The sequence below is a fragment of the Octopus sinensis genome, linkage group LG1, assembly GCF_006345805.1.
Source record: "Octopus sinensis linkage group LG1, ASM634580v1, whole genome shotgun sequence".
Classification (NCBI taxonomy): Eukaryota; Metazoa; Mollusca; class Cephalopoda; order Octopoda; family Octopodidae; genus Octopus; species Octopus sinensis.
Window position 1 is genome coordinate 67645667 of NC_042997.1, and position 22378 is coordinate 67668044.

At 38.3% G+C, this 22378-nt stretch overlaps 1 protein-coding gene across 2 annotated transcripts in view; it reads left to right on the plus strand.

The window, feature by feature from the left end:
* The first annotated feature begins 459 nt into the window (after positions 1 to 459).
* Positions 460 to 22378, plus strand: part of LOC115213950 (uncharacterized protein F21D5.5) — an 87288-nt gene continuing 65369 nt past the window's right edge. Inside the window, exons 1-6 of one of the 2 annotated variants that reach the window (XM_036501701.1) lie at positions 460 to 570; positions 1535 to 1681; positions 8682 to 9079; positions 9863 to 10036; positions 15400 to 15479; positions 16721 to 16799. In XM_036501701.1, the coding sequence (XP_036357594.1) occupies positions 561 to 570; positions 1535 to 1681; positions 8682 to 9079; positions 9863 to 10036; positions 15400 to 15479; positions 16721 to 16799 (888 nt within the window). In that variant the 5' untranslated portion in view covers positions 460 to 560. Of the gene's footprint in view, positions 571 to 1098; positions 1376 to 1534; positions 1682 to 8681; positions 9080 to 9862; positions 10037 to 15399; positions 15480 to 16720; positions 16800 to 22378 lie in introns of those variants that run through there. The other variant, XM_029782955.2, reaches the window with a different exon arrangement.

A 22378-nucleotide genomic window follows, 5' to 3' on the forward strand; every position in this document is an offset into this window, starting at 1 on the left:
TAGTTAAATGGACAAATACGTCTAATACTAAGGCATTCTGGCTGGAAGTCTTGAATATAAAGATCATACAGGAGGAGATCCTTTTAGAGATGTTGCAAATTTTGCCATTAATCTATTGACATTGCCAAAGCCAAATGCACAAGTTGAACGGTTGTTCAGTAGTATGGGTGTAATCAAATCAAAATCGAAAAACAAAATGCATCTTCCTATGCTTAGATCAATACTGTCTGTAAAATATGGCAAATGTTGCAAAAACTTCGATATTCCAAAACACATAATTAACAAGATTGGGACCCTGAATGTATACAGAAGTTAAGACCTAGGCTGAAAGTGATCAAAATCAATGAAATTGAAGAAATTATTTTCCAATCCTGGGTATAATTAAAGAAAGTAAAAAAAATTATGCTTTTTGATATAATTATTCTTTAGCATTTTTTAGGTATATTTTTTCTACTGAAATTTAACTTAAAATTCTGATTTTAAGTTGGCAACACAGCGGCCGGTCAAAACTATTCTAAGGCAAAACGTCAATAACATCCCATCACTATCGCCTACTGCGCATGCGTACAGGTAAGCAACATTTCGATATTTTCGTCATGTGTATATATAAAGAAAAAATTATTTCTAATTTTATAATCGCAAGCACGCACAAACAACCCATTAGCTTTCTTCTCCTCCGCACATTTTAGCAACTGTCACAGAGGTCACGAAGATATCCGAAGTGAATTGTCGAGTTGTCACGGAAACAACCGAAGGTTTCGTTTTGGTCTTGTCGAGTCAAATCGAAGGAATGCCGAAGCTTTAATAAAGGAAATTAACTTAAATTTATTAATATCAAACCTTATCTAATACAGAATTTTAAAAATATTGTCATTTATATTTCCAACGCACTGAAGCTCAAAATCCACTATAATCCAAATTTAATCCCAAATCCTGTATAATCCAAAATCTGCTATACATGTGCTGTCACACACACTTGTATATGTGTGTACTGTTTTACAATTATATTATTTTAAAATGAACTATAGAAAATTAAAAAAAGTTATCCCTTATCATAAGATATAATGCGATTAAAATGAAAAGCAAAGGAATTTCAATTAAAAAAAAATGATTAAGTAAAAGCACAATAAGTAAAAAGAAGATAACAAACAGTAAACATTGATTGAAAACACGTGGAAATATTATTTTTAAAGAACGAATTTGACGCATTACGTCAAAGTTATGCCCCTTAGATGATTCTTGACGTGCAGTTATAAACTGTTCTATAAAAGAAAGTTTGTTTCCTTTTGAATTTCACATGCTCTCTCCCTTTCTTCTGTATGAAGTATCAAAAACTTGTTTATTCTAAAAAAGAAGTGAATATATACATTTCAAAGTAATTGGAATTATTTTCTTATTAATATTATTAATTTTCTTCCAATCTGTCTTCTAGTACGTAGTGCTGAGGGCACTTTACACCTAATAATTTAGATGAAATTAACTTGCTTCATCATAATTGCAAACTGATATTATAAGTATCATTTATATTTTGAAGGATTTTATACGATGAAGTTTGACTCCTGTGAACTTGTATGTCTCAGAGGAACTCACCGTCCCATTCCTTTGCCACATAGAGAGACCGTAATAATTGGACGAACGAAACAAACTCTAATATCCGATCCACGATGTTCTCGAGAGCAACGTAAGTAAAACTTATTTAACTTACTGGTGCCTGTCATTTTCCCTTTAAGCCTCGGTGCACCCGTAACTTCATTTATTGTTTTAGTTCATCGACACTAGTCCTAATCCAAACAAAAAGATAATTAAATGTTTGTTAGTGTTCGATAAAGTAAAATAAACGAAGTAAAAGACGATGCACAAGATTCTCACCAATGCGTGTGTTGTGTTAACGAATATTTGCTGAATCAGTGTTATTTTAACCGCGTAACAAATGTGTTTGCTGAGCTATAAAATGGCTTAACCAGTACTTGTTACCTATACACATCACATGTTTTACCAAAATAGTGACAGTCTCACAATATGTACAAAGCTAATTAAGTTCTGAAACCTCTTATTTTATACATCTCTTTCTCCCCCATCCATACATGGTTGTATAGCAAAAATCATTGGGTTTTATATACAATCATTTTAACCTGTTTGCCATCTCAAACCTTTTTAAGCGAGGCTAATTCCAAAAGTTTGAGATTGCAGGTTACCATTATAGAAGTTAGTGACTTTTCTATTCAGTGCATGAATTTTAGCCTTTTTCTTTTTACCTCCGCCAAGGAAGGCGGTTATGTTTTTTAAAAAAAAATGTAACTCCAAAATCGAAATGTGTTTTTCGAAATTTTACCGGTGAATGTGTTAAATTATAACACCCAAAAAGAAAATGACTCTCTCCAGACACAACAGAACAGATTTTGATTTTACTTTACTTTAATTTTTTTTTATAGTCACCAACAAAAGAAATGTTATTTTCATATACAGGGTATAACAGGTAAATTGGGACCATTTAAATATCTTTAATATTATTGGTATAATCAAAAATCAAACACTGCAAGTTTTATGTTTATGTCAATTTATTGTGGAGTGTTCAGCACTTATTTCAGTTCAATATGACCGTCATTTGCTTTCGTTATCAGTTCAATCTGTTTACAAAATGATATGCATGTCTTGACTATTTCTTTTTTCATTTTACTGAATGCTCGCTTGTTCGAAGACACAGTTGTGAGAAGTTGCGTTGGATATTGCTTCAGCAGCGCCCCATAGCCAAAACTCACGGATTCAAATCGGGCGAGCTAGAGGGCCAGATATCCTTAGGGTGAAGCGGGCTGGATGAAAGATGTGATATCACGTCAATATGATGTAGCTCACTACTAAATATAGCGTGTAGATGTAACGCTTAAAGGTTCTTGCGTCCGAGTAACCAGTAAACATCGAAGAATCAGCATCAAGAAGAAATATTATTTACATATATTTATTCGTTTGCTCGACAGGTAGTTAAAGAGAAACTAGCAATTCTAGTGATAGTAACACGATTGGCTCGCTGGTTAATAGTTGATAGTGTAGAAGTTGTTGTCAGTAGAGAGTGAAAGAGTAAAGAATGCATGGTGCTGACTAAAAGGAAGAAAAGATAAAGGTGGCATCGTCTTTCTTGCGGCCGAAAGGAAAGTGCAGCTCTTGGTCATGGTTGACGCAAAAGAGCGTGTTGCTCGTTGGTCTGGCTGATACAAAAGAGGTAGAGATAGGAAATGTTCTGTGTTATATAGACTATGGTCAGTAATGTAGGTCAAACCCCAAGCCAAGGACTGACCTTTCCTTGACCAGCATAGGTCCTTAGGTATCAAGTGCTTCCTCATCAATCATCTGGTGTGGAGAGGATTTCCCTCCCCTCCCGCTCGTTTTGATAAGCAACAAGCAGGTGGATTTGGTTTCAAATCCCAGGCAGAGTTATGCGAGGTCCCTACAAGGGACGAACATGGGTAATTTCTTTTTCAAAAATTCTTGCACTCTTTCCGAAGAATGGGCTGGTGCAGAGTCTTGATTCAACTTGCATCATAATGTTTCCTAATCCAAAGCAACGAAACTTCTAAGATTTTGAGATACTCTGCTATGTTGATTTTAAGAACTGCTTCAATAAAATGAGGAGGCATCAGTTTCCCTTTACTTGCAGCAGCTCCAAATACCATAATGGAAGCCAGATTCTCCCTATTCATAGCTGACGGAACTTGGGAAGGGTCGATGGTTTGCAACTTTGTCTATCATGAACTTCTTTTCATCCATGAAGATGTGGCTGTCTCCACCAAAATATTTCAGGTGATTAAGAAGTTTGGGACTTCTTTTAGCTTGAATAGTTTTGGAGCGAGTAGTTAGGATGTTGCAGTGTCTCCTCACATACAATAAATCTAAAAGCAGTGGATTCGGCATACTTTGTGGTTCTAACAATCTCTCTATCACTTTTGTTGGCATGGAATAATTCAACAATTACACTTCTACAGTTGAATGCTTTATTAACATTCATAGTTTGCTCAATCTGAAATACAAAAGAGTACAAGTGATTATTCAAGCTGGTAATAGTCAAAATTTAGACTCCACCAAATTAGAAATATACCCATTTGGAATTTGTCCCAATTTACCTGTTACACTCTGTATAACATATAAACATGTATATAAGATTTTGATGGCAAATTCTTAAATTAGCTTAAACATTTATTTACATGAAAGAAAATTACTGGAGAACTTTCTCCTAATTCTTCCAAATCTTTCTGTTAATCTGTAGTGAAATCATTTGTGGGGAAGAAAGAAACTTAAAAAAACCCTCCCCTCACAAAACCCAACAATGTAACACCAAGCGCTTCAACTGGTCGCTCACCACAAGGTTCAACAGAACCTACTGCAGCAAGCCAGTATGCTTGCAGCATTACCACGGGCAATGACGAGGCTAAGGCGTTGCAAGAGCCAAGCACCCAATGGGCATCAATTGACACTTTGGTGAGGTGAGTTACCCATGGCTAGTGGCACAGTTACCTCCCTTGATAGCGGCTGGCTAATAGAAGGCACACGCAGCATTAAGGTTCAAACACTCACCTCTTCCTCTTTTGGGATCTAAATGTCGTAGAGCAAGAACATAATCTAGTTTGCTCTCTTACAACATGCAGCGACTAGCAGACAATGCACAGGAGAAGATCATGGCCTACACGCATCAAACCATTTCCATTTGTCATTTAACTTGTATATATATATATATATATATGTGAAGCTGACATTAAAAGTATTTAAGGTTACAGCTTTGTTTTATGTATTTCTTTGTACCGTGTTCCTAACAAATGGTATTACAGTCTTCTGAGTAGTGTCATATTTAGATAGCTCCACAACCATGATACAAACAGGCTATCTAAAATGGTGACCCAAAGCAGCATACACCACAATTCCTTCTAAAATCGTGAACCCCAGACGAATTTCTGACCAGTGGATGCGTATTCCTTTTTCTCCTTCTTGACTTCATCTACATGACCAGACTGCCATTCATCGTATAGGAACATACCACCGATCTCACTTGTTGCCATATTGTCTTCACCAGAAAATTTTGGTGCCATTTTCAAGCAGGAAACTGCACATCATTTCCCCCTTGTGTTGTAACTGAATTTACAACTTGATCCTTTGAAGATACAGCTTCCCAGGGGAATTTTCTTCTTGCATGTAAAAAAAAATTATCTGGAATTTTCTCCAGAATACACATGGACAACAATTTTTCCTACATGGCAGGTATGAGTTTCTCTCTCACTCAACCCTACCTGGATTATCCATGTGTTGGCCATGTTTTGTTTTCATCCTCTTCTACTGAAAAAAAAAAATTCCTAGTTCGATACGCATTGTGTCTTCTTTCAACTAGGATGCTTTGACTGCTATTTCTAATGGCATTTCTTTCAACCAGCTTGGCGTTCCGTTCCTATTATCGTCAAGATGAGTCCTTTTCCTTTGCTTCAATGTGTTTCTTCGTCCTCCTCTTGAGCTTATACTTCTGCTCCAGACAACATGCAATCCTCTGAAATCTTGCGGGCCATTGCAGAACTGACCCGTCAAGTTGCACCATTTGTTTTCACAGAATTATTTTGCATGGAGAACTGGATGTTGTTCTTTCTCATGCGGACATGCGCCTCTGGCTTCATCAATTTGCTGGTACCATAGGAAATTTAAGGATCAGGCCGAAAAGTGTAAACAGCCATGCTCTTGCTCTTCTCAGGGAAACTAGGCAGGGAGGTGCTGGGCATGACAGTTGTCTCCCCCATTGATTCACCTTACTGTGCATTTTTCAGCTGAGGTGCTATTTCTTCAAAGTTCTTTATGGTGGACAGAGGTGCCAGTGTAAGCATTTGGCTCTGGAGATTTACTTCCACCAATTCTGGTCTTTTCGACATCTCTCTCTGTGTGGTAAATCACTCTACTATCAAAACCTATGGACAAATCTCTCTTACCCTGGATTTATCACGAAGTGGGGATTTCAAGTGGATCTTCATCATTGCAGACCTGCCCTGTCCCATTCTTGGTGCTGATTTCTTACATCACTATTCTCTCCTTGTGGATGTTAGAGGATGCTGACTCATTGATGACACCACTTCACTTGCTGTCTCCGGAAAGGATTCTTCTCTTCTAGTTGTGGGCTCTTCTTTCTTCGTGACTCCTACCACCAGTTACTCACTTTGTTTCTAGAGTTGACTGATTTGTCATTTCATCTGTCGAATCCAGCCTATTCCACGCAACAAAATCGATTCCAGGTGAGAATGCGTGGGAACGCGCATTTGTATGCGCAAGTACATCAGTCAAAATCCGTCTTTTGCTGGTGTCTCAAATTTAGGTTAAATCAGTGTTTCTCAAAGGGGAGTCCTATGGGACGGTCAGACAAGTTGTTTTGAGAAAATTTGGTTTAAATGTTTGACAACTCAGCACCGTCCCTTGGATGGGGGGCATTTTGCTCGTATATATATTGGAGCTTCCTGCATGAATGCCAAGCAGTACAGCATGTAGTTTCCAAATCTCTGGCAATGTGAATTGTGTCATGGTGCTGTTTTCTCAAAGACAGTGCCCAACTGACCCTACTACACTGTATAGTTGACAAACTCAAAAATAAACAATGAGCATACACAAAATTAAAGATATAAAATGGCGACAATTTACCCGTCACACCCTGTATATATATATATATATATATTCATGCAGGAAGCTCCAATACGAACAGATGGTGAACACACAGAACAGCCGTTGGCTTGCTGTCTTCCCAAAACATGTACTGAGAGTGATAAAAATCAAACATCTACTCAACATCATGGTATTTTGAGTGACCACTAGTAATGGTGACATAATGCCTCCATTCATCTTTCCTCATGGCCTCAGACTCAACTCGGAAGCCTACATCAAGTGCCTGGAGGAAGTAGTCTGATGCACTATGCCACACAAGCAGGAGAACCCAGTCATGGCTGTCAATTTCTGTGACCAAATTACCCCTAACATCTGGCCATTTAACTCCCTAGACTGCAACCTCCTTGATTATTATATGTTGGGTACAGTTGAGCGAGAGACCAACAAAACTCCTAGTAACACCAAAGATGAATTGAAGGCAAGGATTATGACAGCATTCACCAACTTAAACAAGGAGACCATCCAGAAGAGTTGCAGGGAATTCCGAAGTCGTCTGGAGGTCATGGTTGAAGCCAATGGTGATTTTATTGAATAATTTTACTCTTCAGTATTTCAAGATATTTTTGTGTAATTTTGGTAAATATATCTGTTAAAATGAGATGTCAGTGTTATTTTCATTTTTGTGTAATTTAGACGGTAGTTTTTTCACTGCACACTGTATACACACACACACACACACACACATAAACAGAGGTGGACTGGGTCTAGAAATATTAGTGGCCAGGCGACAAAGGGGGCCCACCCACAACTACAATGCTGTCATTTAATTTTTATAACAAATGAATAAAATTTTCAAAAATTACATAACTGGAAACAAAAAGGTGAAATTTAAAATATTTATGGTAAAAAGATGTACATCTTACATTAATTATAGTGTATATGTACTATGCATGTTACTGGCAGTATACAGTATTCCCAAGTTTAAAAAAAAAATGTTATTGAGTTTTAAATATTTTAGTGCATGTATAGTATACTTCTGTTTTGAAAGTATACTGTTATTTTGCAATTTTTTAAACCAAACTGAAGATAAAGCCCAATAAATGTATAAATCAATTTCAGTATTTTTAATGCAGACTTTTTACTGTCAAAGAAGTACCTGTGTTTCTTATATAAAATCACATATACATGATTTGTTTGTTTGCTCTTTACTAGAGTGTGTGTGGAAGATAGATAGATAGATAGATAGTTAGGTAGTATTATCACCATAGTAACTAACAAGTATTGATTAAAAATGTAGGTATTTTAAGTCTGTCAATACAACCTAACAACAACAACCTGTCATAGTGAAAGTCTTTTTTTAAAGTCTGTGTTGTGTTGTCTGAATCATGTTTTGTAATGCATGTTAAAAATATGGAGTGGAAATCTTGATAAAAATGTGGAAATTCCAACTTATATGGCACAGCTATCCTGAAAGTCCACATTTCCCCAGTAATGGGTGGTGGGGCACAATGAGTAATATTTACTGCATTTTTGACTTTCAGAAAATATTTTTTGCAAAACCTTACAAAATCTCTATCAGCTAAGCAAATGATCTTCTCTAAATGCATTAAGGACATAACATATCCAGAATACTATTTTTGAAAATTACCTCTGTTCTTTCTCTAATGAAATGACTGTTGTGAGGAATCCAGTTACTTTTATAATGTTCCGATACTTTTCTGTTGTTTTCTGCATGCAAAAAGGATGAACTTTTACTTAAAATTTCAATGACAGTTCACTCTGATAAATTAAACTGAATGCAATAAAAGCACTCCAAGAACAGAAAAATAATCTATATTAATAAAATTGATTTGATGAGACTGACATGTCAGTTTATCAGTACATGTCAGTCTGGCATAGTTAGTTCACCCTCCTCCTCCTTTGACTAGCCCTACAAAGATTTTAGTGTTCCAATAAACTTTCTTGACAGGTAAACTTTTTACTTGGTCATGTCATGCTAATTTTAATCGTTATATAAATCTGTACCTAACACCAATTCTATAGTAGTTGTCCTTTTTATTTTCCAGTTGAAATTTGTGCAGATTGGGAAAGTGGAGAAGTTCTAATAAAACAGATAGGCAGCAATAATTCTGCAGTTGATGACAAAGAATTGAATAAAGGAGAAATCACTCGATTGCCTAATAATGCAACTCTTTATATTCTTAGTGGTGAATATCCTCATATTGTTAAAGTTAAGCATCACTACACTAATAAAGTAACAGCTGGATGTTCAGGCAAAAGGCATTCTTCAGATACTGACAATGAGAAATTTTCAGTACCAGCAAAAAAATCTAAACTTCAAAAAGAAATCCACAGCAGTAAAGACAAAGAAAGTATCCCCGCAAAAGTAAAATCTACAAAATCGAAAGATCTAAAGAATAAGCACAGAAGTGATAAAGTAAAAGGTGAAATCCAAGTTAATGAGGTATTTCTATGTTTTAAATCTTATTGAAACATTTTTCCTATTAATTAAATTTTTTTTGTTGTTTTCTTTTCAGTATCATTTTCTCATGCATTGTTCTTTGATTAATTTTCTAAAATCTTCTCATTTCATTTAGTTGAAAGAGACAAGACATGATATTCTTGTCTCTTTCAATTACATGAAGATACAATCAATGTTCATACTAAGGAAATAATCTTTCACATACTCTCTTTTGTTATGAGCAACATTAGAAGTTAAAACTTTCAAAGATGCTACTAATGAGTATACACTCATTGACGATCTTTCTGGTGAACTCACATTTATAACAAAGCACTGTTTTTCAAAGACTAGTCTTCCTCTTTAAAGACAGAAAATGTTTTACTTGTGAACTGTTGCTGATGATCTATTTATTAACCTCAAGTGAGGCCCATGTTAGAATACTACTGCTGTACACAAAATATGCTTCAATGTAAAGGAGTCAATCGTTTCAAAAAACCAGTACGTAATTTACATAAACATTAAACAAATATCTGTAAAAATTAACCCTTTAGCATTCAGATTCATTCACATTATTTTGAATTAATCATGCATTATCTTGAACCTTCAAGATTATGATTTATGTGATTTATTAATTTTTACAATGACATTGTAGAGTAGGTGTGTGAAGCCAAATCTGGCTAGTTTGAATACAAAACAAGTAGAATATTTGGGCCGGATATGGTTGGTTTAAATACTGAAGGGTTAAATGCTAATTATTTTATGTATCTACATGAATTTACTTTGAAGGTGTCAAGTGTGCAGAACAAATCTAAAAAAACCAAACATGAATCTGAATCTCTCCCTACAAATTCAGAGTCTTCTGATCAGACAAAAACTGCTCCTCCTTGTCCATCGTCTAGGTGGAATCAATTCAGTCACTTAATGGTATATACCAAAAAGGGAACTTACAGCCGAAAGAAGGTAAGTTGAATCGCCAGAGGAAGATGTTTACATTATTTGCAATTAAGAAAATTTGCCAATGTCCTGCGCCGTGAGGATGAAAGACTTGAGGTATTTCGTGTTGCAAGACAGTGTGTGACAGAGAATCGAGATGTGGTAGGAGAGAAATGTGTTCGCATGGAGGATGGTTCACTTGCGCTAAATGAGGATGCAAAGATAGAAGCTTGGAGACGCCACTATGAAAGGTTGCTGAATGAGGAAAATGAATGGGATAAAGAGAGTCTGCCGAATGTTGACCCAACAGAGGGACCAGCTATCCGAGTTGATAGTTCCGTGGTAGCTAAGGCAATTAGAAGCATGAAGACAGGGAAAGCCCCAGGCCCATCAGGAATTACTGCAGAGATGCTCAAAATATCTGGTAGTGTCGGCTATAGCATAGTCACCCGTATAGTTAACCAGGTGATACACGAAGGAGTCATACCCAATGACTGGTGTAGCAGCATAATAGTCAACTGCTACAAAGGTAAAGGCGATGCCCTAGATACAAATAACTACAGGGGCATCAAGCTGTTGGATCAGGTAATGAAGGTTACGGAGAGGGTTATAGCCCAGTTAATTAGAGAGAGAGTTAGCTTAGATGATATGCAGTTTGGGTTCGTGCCAGGGAAAAGTACTACTGATGCTATATTCCTGGTAAGACAGCTGCAGGAGAAATACCTAGCCAAAGGTAAGCCCTTGTACCTGGCTTTTGTTGACTTAGAGAAAGCCTTTGACAGGGTCCCCCGATCCCTTATCTGGTGGTCAATGAGGAAACTAGGGATAGATGAATGGTTAGTGAGAGCTGTGCGAGCCATGTACAGAGACGCAGCTAGTAAGGTGAGGGTTGGCAACGAGTACAGTGAAGAATTCCGGGTAGAGGTTGGGGTCCACCAAGGTTCAGTCCTCAGCCCCCTCCTATTTATCATAGTCCTCCAGGCAATAACGGAAGAATTTAAGACAGGATGCCCCTGGGAGCTCCTATATGCTGATGACCTTGCTCTAATTGCTGAGTCACTATCAGAACTGGAGGAGAAGTTTCAGGTGTGGAAACAAGGATTAGAATCGAAGGGCCTTAGAATCAACCTAGCCAAAACCAAAGTCCTAATAAGTAGGAAGGTGGACCAACCACAAACGACTTCAGGTAGATGGCCCTGCTCGATCTGTAAAAAAGGTGTAGGTAGAAACTCTATAAGGTGCACCAAGTGTAAGCTATGGACACATAAGAGGTGCAGCAATGTCAAAGGAAGGCTAACTAAGAAAATAGTTTTTGTCTGTGGCAGATGCTTAGGAGAAATAAACACTGGAAATGTGCAGAGACCAACTTCTACCACGTTCCAGGGAGACAAACTAGAAGTAGTTGATAGTTTCCGCTACCTAGGAGACCAAGTCAGTAGCGGGGGTGGGTGTGCTGAAAGTGTAACTGCTAGAGTAAGAATAGCTTGGGCAAAGTTTAGAGAGCTCTTACCCCTGCTGGTGACAAAAGGCCTCTCGCTAAGAGTAAAAGGCAGACTATATGATGCGTGTGTACGTACAGCCATGCTACATGGTAGTGAAACATGGGCCGTGACAGCTGAGGATATGCGTAAGCTTGCAAGAAATGAAGCCAGTATGCTCCGATGGATGTGTAATGTCAGTGTTCATAATCGTCAGAGTGTAAGTACTTTGAGAGAAAAGTTGAACCTAAGAAGTGTCAGTTGTGGTGTGCAAGAGAGACGGCTGCGCTGGTATGGTCATGTGACGAGAATGGCTGAAGATAGTTGTGTGCAAAAGTGCTACACCCTAGCAGTTGAGGGAACCTGTGGAAGAGGTAGACCCAGGAAAACCTGGGACGAGGTGGTGAAGCACGACCTTCGAACTTTAGGTCTCACCAAGGAAATGACTGAAGACCGAGTCCTATGGAAGTGTGCTGTGCATGCGAGGACCCGGCAGGACTAGTCAGGCCATATCCCGTGGCCCCTACCTGGGACGTAGTCGATCCACCTGTGCATACCTTCCTTCTTGTGACACTTGTGAAGACCTGCTGAGGCAAGTGAAAATCAATCAAAATAGATGAACATCAATGGAATTTGTATCTTTGTGGTACCAGTGCCTGTGGCACACAAGAAAACCATCCGAACGTGGCCGTAGCCAGTACCGCATCGACTGGCCTCCGTGCTGTGGGAACATGGTGGCACATAAAAACACCATCCGAAGACCCGGCAAGACTAGTCAGGTCATAACCCGTGGGCCCTACCTGGGACGTAGTCAGTCCACCTGTACATACCTTCTTCTTGTGACACTTGTGAAGACCTGCTGAGGCAAGTGAAAATCAAATCAAATCAAAACAAATCAAAATAGATGAACATCAATGGAATTTGTATCCTTGTGGTACCAGTGCCAGTGGCACACAAGAATCCATCCGAACGTGGCCGTAGTCAGTACCGCTTGTGGTACCAGTGCCGGTGGCACACAAGAATCCATCCGAACGTGGCCGTAATCAGTACCGCTTGTGGTACCAGTGCCGGTGGCACACAAGAATCCATCCGAACGTGGCCGTAGTCAGTGCCGCATCACTCGCCATCGTGCTGTGGGCACATAACAAACACCATCCGGTCGTGGCCGTTCGCCAGCCTCATCTAGCACCTGTGTCGGTGGCACATAAAAAGTAGTCAGTACCGCTTGTGGTACCAGTGCCGGTGGCACATAAAAACACCTTCCGAAGACCCGGCAAGACTAGTCAGGCCATAAACCATGGCCCCTACCTGGGACGTAGTCAGTCCACCTGTGCATACCTTCCTCCTTGTGATACTTGTGAAGGCCTGTTGAGGCAAGTGAAAATCAAATCAAATCAAATCAAAACAATCAAAATAGATGAACATCAATGGAATTTGTATCTTTGTGGTACCAGTGCCGGTGGCACACAAGCGAAAACCATCCGAAAGTGGCCGTAGCCAGTACCGCATCGACTGGCCTCCGTGCTGTGGGCACATGACAAACACCATCCGATCGTGGCCGTTCGCCAGCCTCATCTAGCACCTGTGTCGGTGGCACATAAAAACACCATCCGAAGACCCGGCAAGACTAGTCAGGCCATAACCCATGGCCCCTACCTGGGACGTAGTCAGTCCACCTGTGCATACCTTCCTTCTTGTGACACTTGTGAAGACCTGTTGAGGCAAGTGAAAATCAAATCAAAACAAATCAAAATAGATGAACATCAATGGAATCTGTATCTTTGTGGTACCAGTGCCGGTGGCACACAAGAGAACCATCCGAACGTGGCCGTAGCCAGTTCCGCATCGACCGGCCTCCGTGCTGTGGGCACGTAACAAACACCATCCGATCATGGCCGTTCGCTAGCCTCATCTGGCACATGTGTCGGTGGCACATAAAAACACCTTCCGAAGACCCGGCAAGACTAGTCAGTCCACCTGTGCATACCTTCCTTCTTGTGACACTTGTGAAGACCGGTTGAGGCAAGTGAAAATCAAAATCAAAATCAAAATAGACAAAATAGATGAACATCAATGGAATTTGTATCTTGTGGTACCAGTGCCTGTGGCACACAAGAAATCCATCAGTGCCGTAGTCAGTGCGGTGGGCACATGACAAACACCATCCGATCGTGGCCGTTCACCAGCCTCATCTAGCACCTGTGTCGGTGGCACATAAAAACACCATCCGAAGACCCGGCAAGACTAGTCAGGCCATAACCCATGGCCCCTACCTGGGACGTAGTCAGTCCACCTGTGCATACCTTCCTTCTTGTGACACTTGTGAAGACCTGTTGAGGCAAGTGAAAATCAAAACAAATCAAAATAGATGAACATCAATGGAATTTGTATCTTTGTGGTACCAGTGCCGGTGGCACGTGGCACATAAGAAAACCATCCGAACGTGGCCGTAGCCAGTACCGCATCGACTGGCCTCCGTGCTGTGGGCACGTAACAAGCACCATCCGATCGTGGCCGTTTGCCAGCCTCATCTGGCACCTGTGTCGGTGGCACATAAAAACACACCATCCGAGCGTGGCCGTCTGCCAGCCTCGTCTGGCACCTGTGTCGGTGGCACATAAAAACACCATCCGAGCGTGGCTGTCTGCCAGCCTCGTCTGGCACCTGTGTCGGTGGCACATAAAAACACCATCCGAGCGTGGCCGTCTGCCAGCCTCGTCTGGCACCTGTGTCGGTGGCACATAAAAACACCATCCGAGCGTGGCCGTTTGCCAGCCTCGTCTGGCACCTGTGTCGGTGGCACATAAAATCACCCACTACACTCTCGGAGTGGTTGGCGTTAGGAAGGGCATCCAGCTGTAGAAACACTGCCAGATCTGACTGGACTGGTGCAGCTTTCGGGCTCCCCAGACCCCAGTTGAACCGTCCAACCCATGCTAGCATGGAAAGCGGACGTTAAATGATGATGATGATGATGATGTTATATCCACCATTAATATAAATGACTTAGGGGTTAATTGGGAGTAAAATTTTGTTGAGGAGGAAGCAGGGGATATCTGCATACTTAACAATTCATTATGGTATAGCCTGAATGGAAAGCTGTCTCTCTTAGAACATGTACCAAGTGCTCTTGCCATAAAATGTCTGTTAGGCTAGTATTAATGTAATATTTAATTCAAGTGTAGATGTTGTGTGGCTGAAAAGCATTTGCATGATATTTTGGGTTTGTACCTGCTACTATAGTCTCTGATCAATCCATACCATGTGAGTGAAATTGGGTGTTGGTTTGATTGCACCCACCTGCAGAAATCGGGAAACTGGCCTTATGAGTCTATGTGACTCAGAAAGAAGCTTTACCCTTTATCATCATCATTATCGTTTAACATCTGCTTATGTGTCATTAGCTTACACTGGGCACATCTTATGGAATTTCTACCTATGCCTTTTCTACAGATCAGCAGGGCTATCTACCTGAAGGGATTTGTGATTTGTCTGCCTTCCTACCTACTAAGACTTTGGTTTTGGTTAGGTTGACTCTAAGACCCTTTGATTCTAGACCTTGCTTCCACACCTGAAACTTCTCTAGTTTTAGTAGTGACTCAGCTATTAGAGCAAGGTCATCAGCATAGAGGAGCACCCAGGAGCAGCCTGTCTTGAATTCCTCTGTTATTGCTTAAGGTTTCAGTTGGCCCAAAGCTGAGAAAATGACTCTTGGCCTATGATGCCACACTGTGGGGTTGAACTCAGGACCTCATGATGGAGAAGTGAACTTCTTAACTATTTGGTCTTACTTACCCCTATTACCTATACATATTTCATTGCTTTGAATTTGATAATATTGTATCTGATTCTTCGATTTGTTAATTAACACAAAAGGTGGTTTTATTGATTAATTCTGTCTTGTTATTCCAGATTGCTGGTTTTGATTTAGATGGAACAATAATTTGTACCCAGTCAGGAAAGGTATTCCCTCAACATTCCGGAGATTGGAAGTAAGTTAATACTTAGTAAAGAAAAAAATTGTTATTAAAAGCACTCATTTGACAGGAATGGTAGAAGGTCAGCTCAGTTGCTTTGATGTATTTAGATTTATAGTTTTTGTATTCTAAGTTCAAATATTACAGAGTCCAGTACAATATTTAACATTTTTGAGGATTGCTAAAATAATTATCAGTAATGTACACAGATTAAATTTAAATAATTAATTTCCACTTTGATTATGTCCTTTGTTTCTAGTCAATAGAAATTATTGTTTGTATTAGTAGTGTTGTTTCAGTGTCAGGCAAAATTTCTGGCAGCATTTTATTCCAGCACTTTAATGTTAGTTTAAATCTTAAGGTCAACATTACCGTTTATTGCTTCAAGTACTGGGGTTGTTTTAATTGACTGACTGTTTCCAACTCCTAATTTTCAGACTTTATATCACTGAATCTGTAATAGAAACAGTCATTTCTTCTCAGCTCTTAATACGGTTTTGTGCTTATATTAGCAATCATTATTACTAATATTAGGACAGGGGAAGCTGGCAGAATTGTTAAAAAAATGTTTATTGGCAGAATTGGAAAAAAATGCTTTGTGGCATTTTGTCTGCCTTTATGTTCTGAGTTCAAATTCCACCAAGGTCCACTTTGCCTTTCATCCTTTCGGGATTGATAAATTAAGTACTAGCTGAGCATTGGAGTCAATGTAATTGACTTACACCTTCCCCGGAACTGCTGGCCTTATGCCAAAACTTGAAACCAATATTAGGATAGGGAAAGGCAGTGAGCTGGCAGAATTATTAGCATGCTGGAAAAAATGTTTAGTTGTATTTCATCTATTTTTATGTTTTGAGTTCAAATTCTGCCAAGGTTCACTTTGCCTTTCATCCTTTCAAGGTTGATAAATTAAAATATCAGCTAAACACTGGGCTTGATGTAATTGATTTACCTCTCCCCCAAAACTGCTGGCCTTGTGCCAAAATTTGAAACCAACATTAGGATAGGGGATACAGAATTGGTAAAGCATTGGAAAAAAAATGTTTTGCAATATTCATGTCTATATTTTGAAGTCAAAAAAAATCTCTTTGAAGTTGGCTACATCTTTCATCCTTCCAGACTTAATAAAATAAAGTACTGTTAAATACTAGTTTCAATCTAACTGCCTGTACATGCCCCAAATATTTGTGATCTTGTGCTGATGTTAGATTATTGTTAATTATTAACATAATTATATCATTTTTTTTTCTTTTTAGAATAATCTTTCCACAAGTTATCAGTAGATTAAAAGAGTTATTTCAAAACGGATACAAAGTTGTTCTCTTCACTAATCAAGTAAGTAGTATGTGAAATGATTTATTTTATACATAATATAAAGAGTCAGCTCAACTCTGTAGGTATAGATTCTTTGGCAAAGTTAACAATTTAGAATTGCATATTCTGAGTTAGACATGTTTTTTTGGATGTGTTTAAGCAGCTAAGCTTTGATATTCCTATTTTGTGTGGAGGCACAGACATTGGTGTGTAGTAAGAAGTGTGCACATGGTGGCGAGCTGGTAGAAACGCTAGCACACCTGGGGAAATGCTTAGCAGTATTTCGTCTGTCTTTACGTTTTGAGTTCAAATTCTGCTAAGGTTGACTTTGCCTTTCATCATTTCGGGGTCGATTAAATATGTACCAGTTATACACTGGGGTCGATATAATTGACTTAATCCGTTTGTCTGTCCTTGTTTGTCCCCTCTGTGTGTAGCCCCTTGTGGGCAGTAAAGAAATAAGTATGTACATGGTTCTGGGTTCAGTCTTACTGCAGGGCACCTTGGTAAGTGTCTTTTAGTTACTATAGCCCTGGGCCAACTTGTTAGTGGATTTGGTAGATGGAAGTTGAAAGAAGCCTGTTGTGTGTGTGTGTGTGTGTTATTACTGCATCATAGCTGTAAACAAGTGCCACTGTCATGCAAGCGGTGTCCTGCGGTTGCAATATTCATGTAATAACATATCTGATCATGGGAATCTTTTACTGTTCGTCTTCCATGAGTTGCATGGTTTGACAGGATCCGATAGCTCTGTATGGCATCGTGTTCCAGTGTCTTCTTTAGTATGGTTTCTATTGCTGGATGTCCTTCCTAATGGCAACTATTTTACTGAGGGTACTGGGTTATTTTTTCATGACACCAGTACTAGTGAGAATGCCATGCAGTTTGCAAGACTAATATCTCTTTCAATTGAGTGAGGCTTCCATTGAGGAGAAAACTTTATGCTAAGAAATGAGAGGTTAAAGTATGAAAGAAGGAGCAAGAACAGAACAAAGTTTCTTGCCGTGAGGAACTACATAACTACAAGATGGAAAGAGCGATAAAATAGTGTTGATGAAATGTGAGGGGGGACTCTAAAAGTACAAGGTGAATAGATTATGCAAACATGACGGACAGAATTTGTGCAGTGTTGCATTATATATATATATATATATGTAAATACGTTTTATTCAGAGTAGGGTGAATGGAGATGATTCAAGTAGGAGATCCTTGTGTTAGTCATGTCCGAATTAAGTAACAGCTTTTGCTTTTCACTTTTAATGAGAGCAATAAATTTAGTACCAGATGAAAAAAAGCACAAAATACCCCCCAAAAAACAAAAAAAAAAGCCGATAGCCGAAGTGAAAAATAACCCTTCGAGTGGTGGTGTAGCAATGCACAATGTGTGAAGTGTAAAAGAAACTAATTTTCGTACACTTCATACATAAAGGAGGTAACTCTGTGAAGGGAGATAACTTATTTCATCAACGAGATCGTGATATAGGTTAGGTGTCAGTATGGCTACAGTCCACTGGTGTGTGCGCCCATGTACACGCACCCCATTACACAAGTGAGTTAAAACGATGATGATGTACATATTTGTTTGGAGCTGAACATTCACAACTTGAGAAACAAAAATAATTTCGTCTATTTGATAGTGAGGAATCAATTGTGAATATTCTAAGTAGAGAACGATTTAAATAAAAGTTTGGAACAATTATCTGTACTGCATGTATTCATTACTTTTCTATTGTTTGTATACCAAAATATGTAACCAAATATGTTGACCATGTTGGCATGGGCTGAATGGTTTAACCAAGGCTGGCAAGCTGGAAGGCTGTACCAAACTCCTGTCTGATTTGGCATGGTTTCTTTGGCTGGATGCCCTTCCTAACACCAATCACTCCAAGAGTGTAATGGATTCTTTTACGTGCTACTGGCATGGGTGCCATTTGTGTAACACAGGTACCTGCCACGACTGTATTTTTGCTTGGCTTGATGGGTCCTCTTCTCAAACATGACATAATCCCAAAGGTCTTGGTCATTGCTTCTGAGAGGTCCAACACTCGAATGAATTTAGTTGTAACCCAGAGGAGGGTATAACTTTTGCATCGTTCTACAGAAGGTACAAAGACATTTTTAAGCAAGATTGCAAATCATGGTCGGATGAACAAAAAGTGAGATTGTTATTGTGAAAATTAACTCCGTTAGAGCATGAACATTACTGTAATATTGTATTGCCCAAAAAACCCAATGAAATTTGTTTTAAAGAAATAATAGAATTACTGTCGAACGTATTCAGTGATAAAACTTTTCTATTTAATACACAAATGGAGTATTGGAATATAACGAAAAAAGGGAATGATGATTTCGTCACATACACAAGAACAGTCAACAGGATGTGTGAAACTTTTAAACTCAAAGAACTTACACCTGAGATGTTCAAGTGTCTTGTTTTCATACAAGGCCTTCCAGCAAATGAAGATACAGAAATTCAGGCAAGAATTCTTCCTAAATTGGAACAAGCAAACCAAGACCTAATCTTACAGTCCATGGCAGAAGAATGCCAAAGGATGGTAAACCTGAAACATGATGCAGAAAACATTCAAGAAAAGGATTCTTCAAAAATACAGATATGCCGACCGGAAAAGTACAACCAAAAAAGAGCACCACATCCTAATCCAGAAACAAAAATCAACTCCCAAATAAGAAAATTCATACATGTAAAAATAAATGGACTACATATTAAACTTCAATTGAATACTGGAAGTGATATTTCAATAATAAATATGGATACATGGAAGAAAATAGGGAAACCTATGTTGAGAAAAAAACAAATCTGCTTATAGCGTGATGGGTGACAAATTACATTTCATAGGTGAAATGGAGACTAATGTCACATTTCGAAGGAAAACCTGCAAAACAAAAGTCTTTGTTGTTAAAAATGCTACTGATTGGCTAGAATATGGGACTTCCTCATGAATCTCTATTGTAAAAATGTAAATGGTTGCCCGTCTAAAAATAATTCGTCTGAATAGTTAAAGAGAAAATTTAAAAAAATCTTTCTGCAAGTATTCTCGGACAAACTAGGTCTATGCACAAAGACCGAAAGCCCATGGTCCAGGATACATATCAACTACGCTGGACCAGTGAATGGTGCATACTATCTAATCATTGTGGATAGCTATACAAAGTAGTCAGAGGTATGGAGATATAATAAACCCACAGCAAAGACAAAGATAAAGTTCCTACTCGAGTTATTTGCTTGATACGGTGTTCCAGACACGTTAGTTTCAGATAATGAAACACAATTCACGGGATATGAATTAAGAAATTTCTGCAGAATACATGCAATGAAAAGCTAGGAATATACTAGATAATGTTGAGGCACTAATGAAATTTTTGAGAGTATATAAAATAATGCCAAATCCAAATACTAATTCAGGAAGTCAGCAGCAAAGTTAATGTTCATGTGTAAAATAAAATCGCTCTTTGATAAATTATTGTTAGGAAAAAATACATATAAAGGAAAGACAAAAAATACATTTGAAGGAAATATAGGAAATATTAGTAAACATTTCAAAGTAGGAGATAAAGTTCATTTTAAAAATTACAAAAATGGTAAAGAAGGTTAGGAGGATGACTGTGTAACCAAAAGATTAGGTAATATGATGTATTTAATTTGAGGACAACAATTGGAACATAAGAGGCACCTTAACCAGTTAAAGATGAGACCTACAGAAGACCGAAGTGGAAAGTCTTCTATGATATGTTTGAAGTGCCACCACCAAGAGATATTGAACCCCATAGAGCTAGCTTCAGAAAACGAAAAAAACTGAATATCTGGAAGTAATACCTAAACAAAACAGATATTAAATTTTCAAAAAAAAAAAAAGGTGGGGGTAACAAGAATGCTCAGTACAACAGAAAGAAAAAGTGCTGTGCGCAATGAACAATACCACTGTAAAAGTCGGGCAACTATTAATATACAACAGCTAAAAAAAAAAAAGGAGGGAGAGGTGCTGGAAAGAAAAAATAAAAGAAATTCCACTTTCTCACAGTAGTCAAAATTTCAAAAGGGGAGATGTTGTGATGAGAGTTACAATATCTCCTTGTGAGAGATTGATTAGTTTGAGTAAAGTATAAATAACAATCCGAGTGAGTGCAGAGGTTCAGAATTTGGAGTCGAATGAAGTTCGTGTTAGTTTGTAGTGAAGTTGTAGGTTGGTTAGTTCACAAGAAATATTGATTGTTGGTTTGTAAAGAGATTTGTTAGTTCATTACATTGTTTTTACTGTTGTCTGGTTATCTCATTTATTGTATGTAACAGATTATGTTACAACACACATGAAATCATCATAATTTTAGGTTTACTTCCCATACCATCTGGGTTGGATGGTTGTCATGTGAGTATAGTCTTATTAAGAGTTGCTGTCACCCTAGGTGAATTAGGGGACACATCTGGCTCATGTTTCATCTTTGGAATATATATATATATATATGTGAAGTTATATTAAAACACTAAGATACATACGTTGACCTAATATAGTATATAGAACTCAGTTTTGTCCTGAAACTAAGGTCAACAGGAGGTCAGACACAAAGTAAATTTTATAGCATATCAAGATTCACCATCTCTCCCTCACTTCCCTTTTGTATCTTAAACCATAGTAAAATAAAGAAATAAGCTGGCCAAGCACAATTAATTCAGTTTGCTTTGAACCACACTTGTGGAAAAATCCTGAAAGTGCATAGCAGAATATTGCAGATTGCACATGCAACTTCACATTCTCTGTGCAGGAGAAACACGTGTTGGTCATTTTAACCAATTATGCTGTGGAATTAACTGTTAAAATTAAAAAAAAAAATTTGAAGATGTACCAGTTTCCGTGTTCTTTGTAATTGTTTTGGATTTACACTCCTGAAAATATTCATAATTCAGTGAAGTGAACTTTCATTTACCCATCAGTGGAATCACAGTGGGATTTCTCATCCCAAGCAATTATTGGTGTTTCTTACTATTTGATGCGGTTTGCTGGAACCTGGCTGGACTATTCCCGAGACCTCTTATGGTACCCATCTGGATAATTTATCCCTATATATTCATCGCACACATACAATGGTAGACTGGGTCTAAAAATATTGGTTGCCAGGAGACTAAGGGGGCCCACCCACAACTACAATGCTATCATTTAATTTTTTTTTTTGTGAAAAGTATTCTTTTCAACTGTCTACAAACACAGCCAGGCTAAACTAATTAATGCATTCTTCCAGGAGTGAATAAAAAATTCTCAAACTTGAGGGGATGAGCCCCTTAGATACTGACATAGCCCCCCCCCCCATATATGGATTCTAATGGCGCAGGGTCCCACTTGCCATCAGGCAAGCTGGCAACCTGGCCAGTCCACCACTGTATGTATATATATATATATAAACAACTTATACCTTTAAAGTTGTTTATAAATTTAACCTTTAAAGGTAATTTTTAATATGCTGGCCATTGATAACATTTTTTTTGAAAATTTTATCCTATATTAGATGTAAATTTATATATATATATATAATGTGTGTGTGTTCCAATCCTTCCTAGCACATGAAAAGCAGATGTTAAAATGATGTTG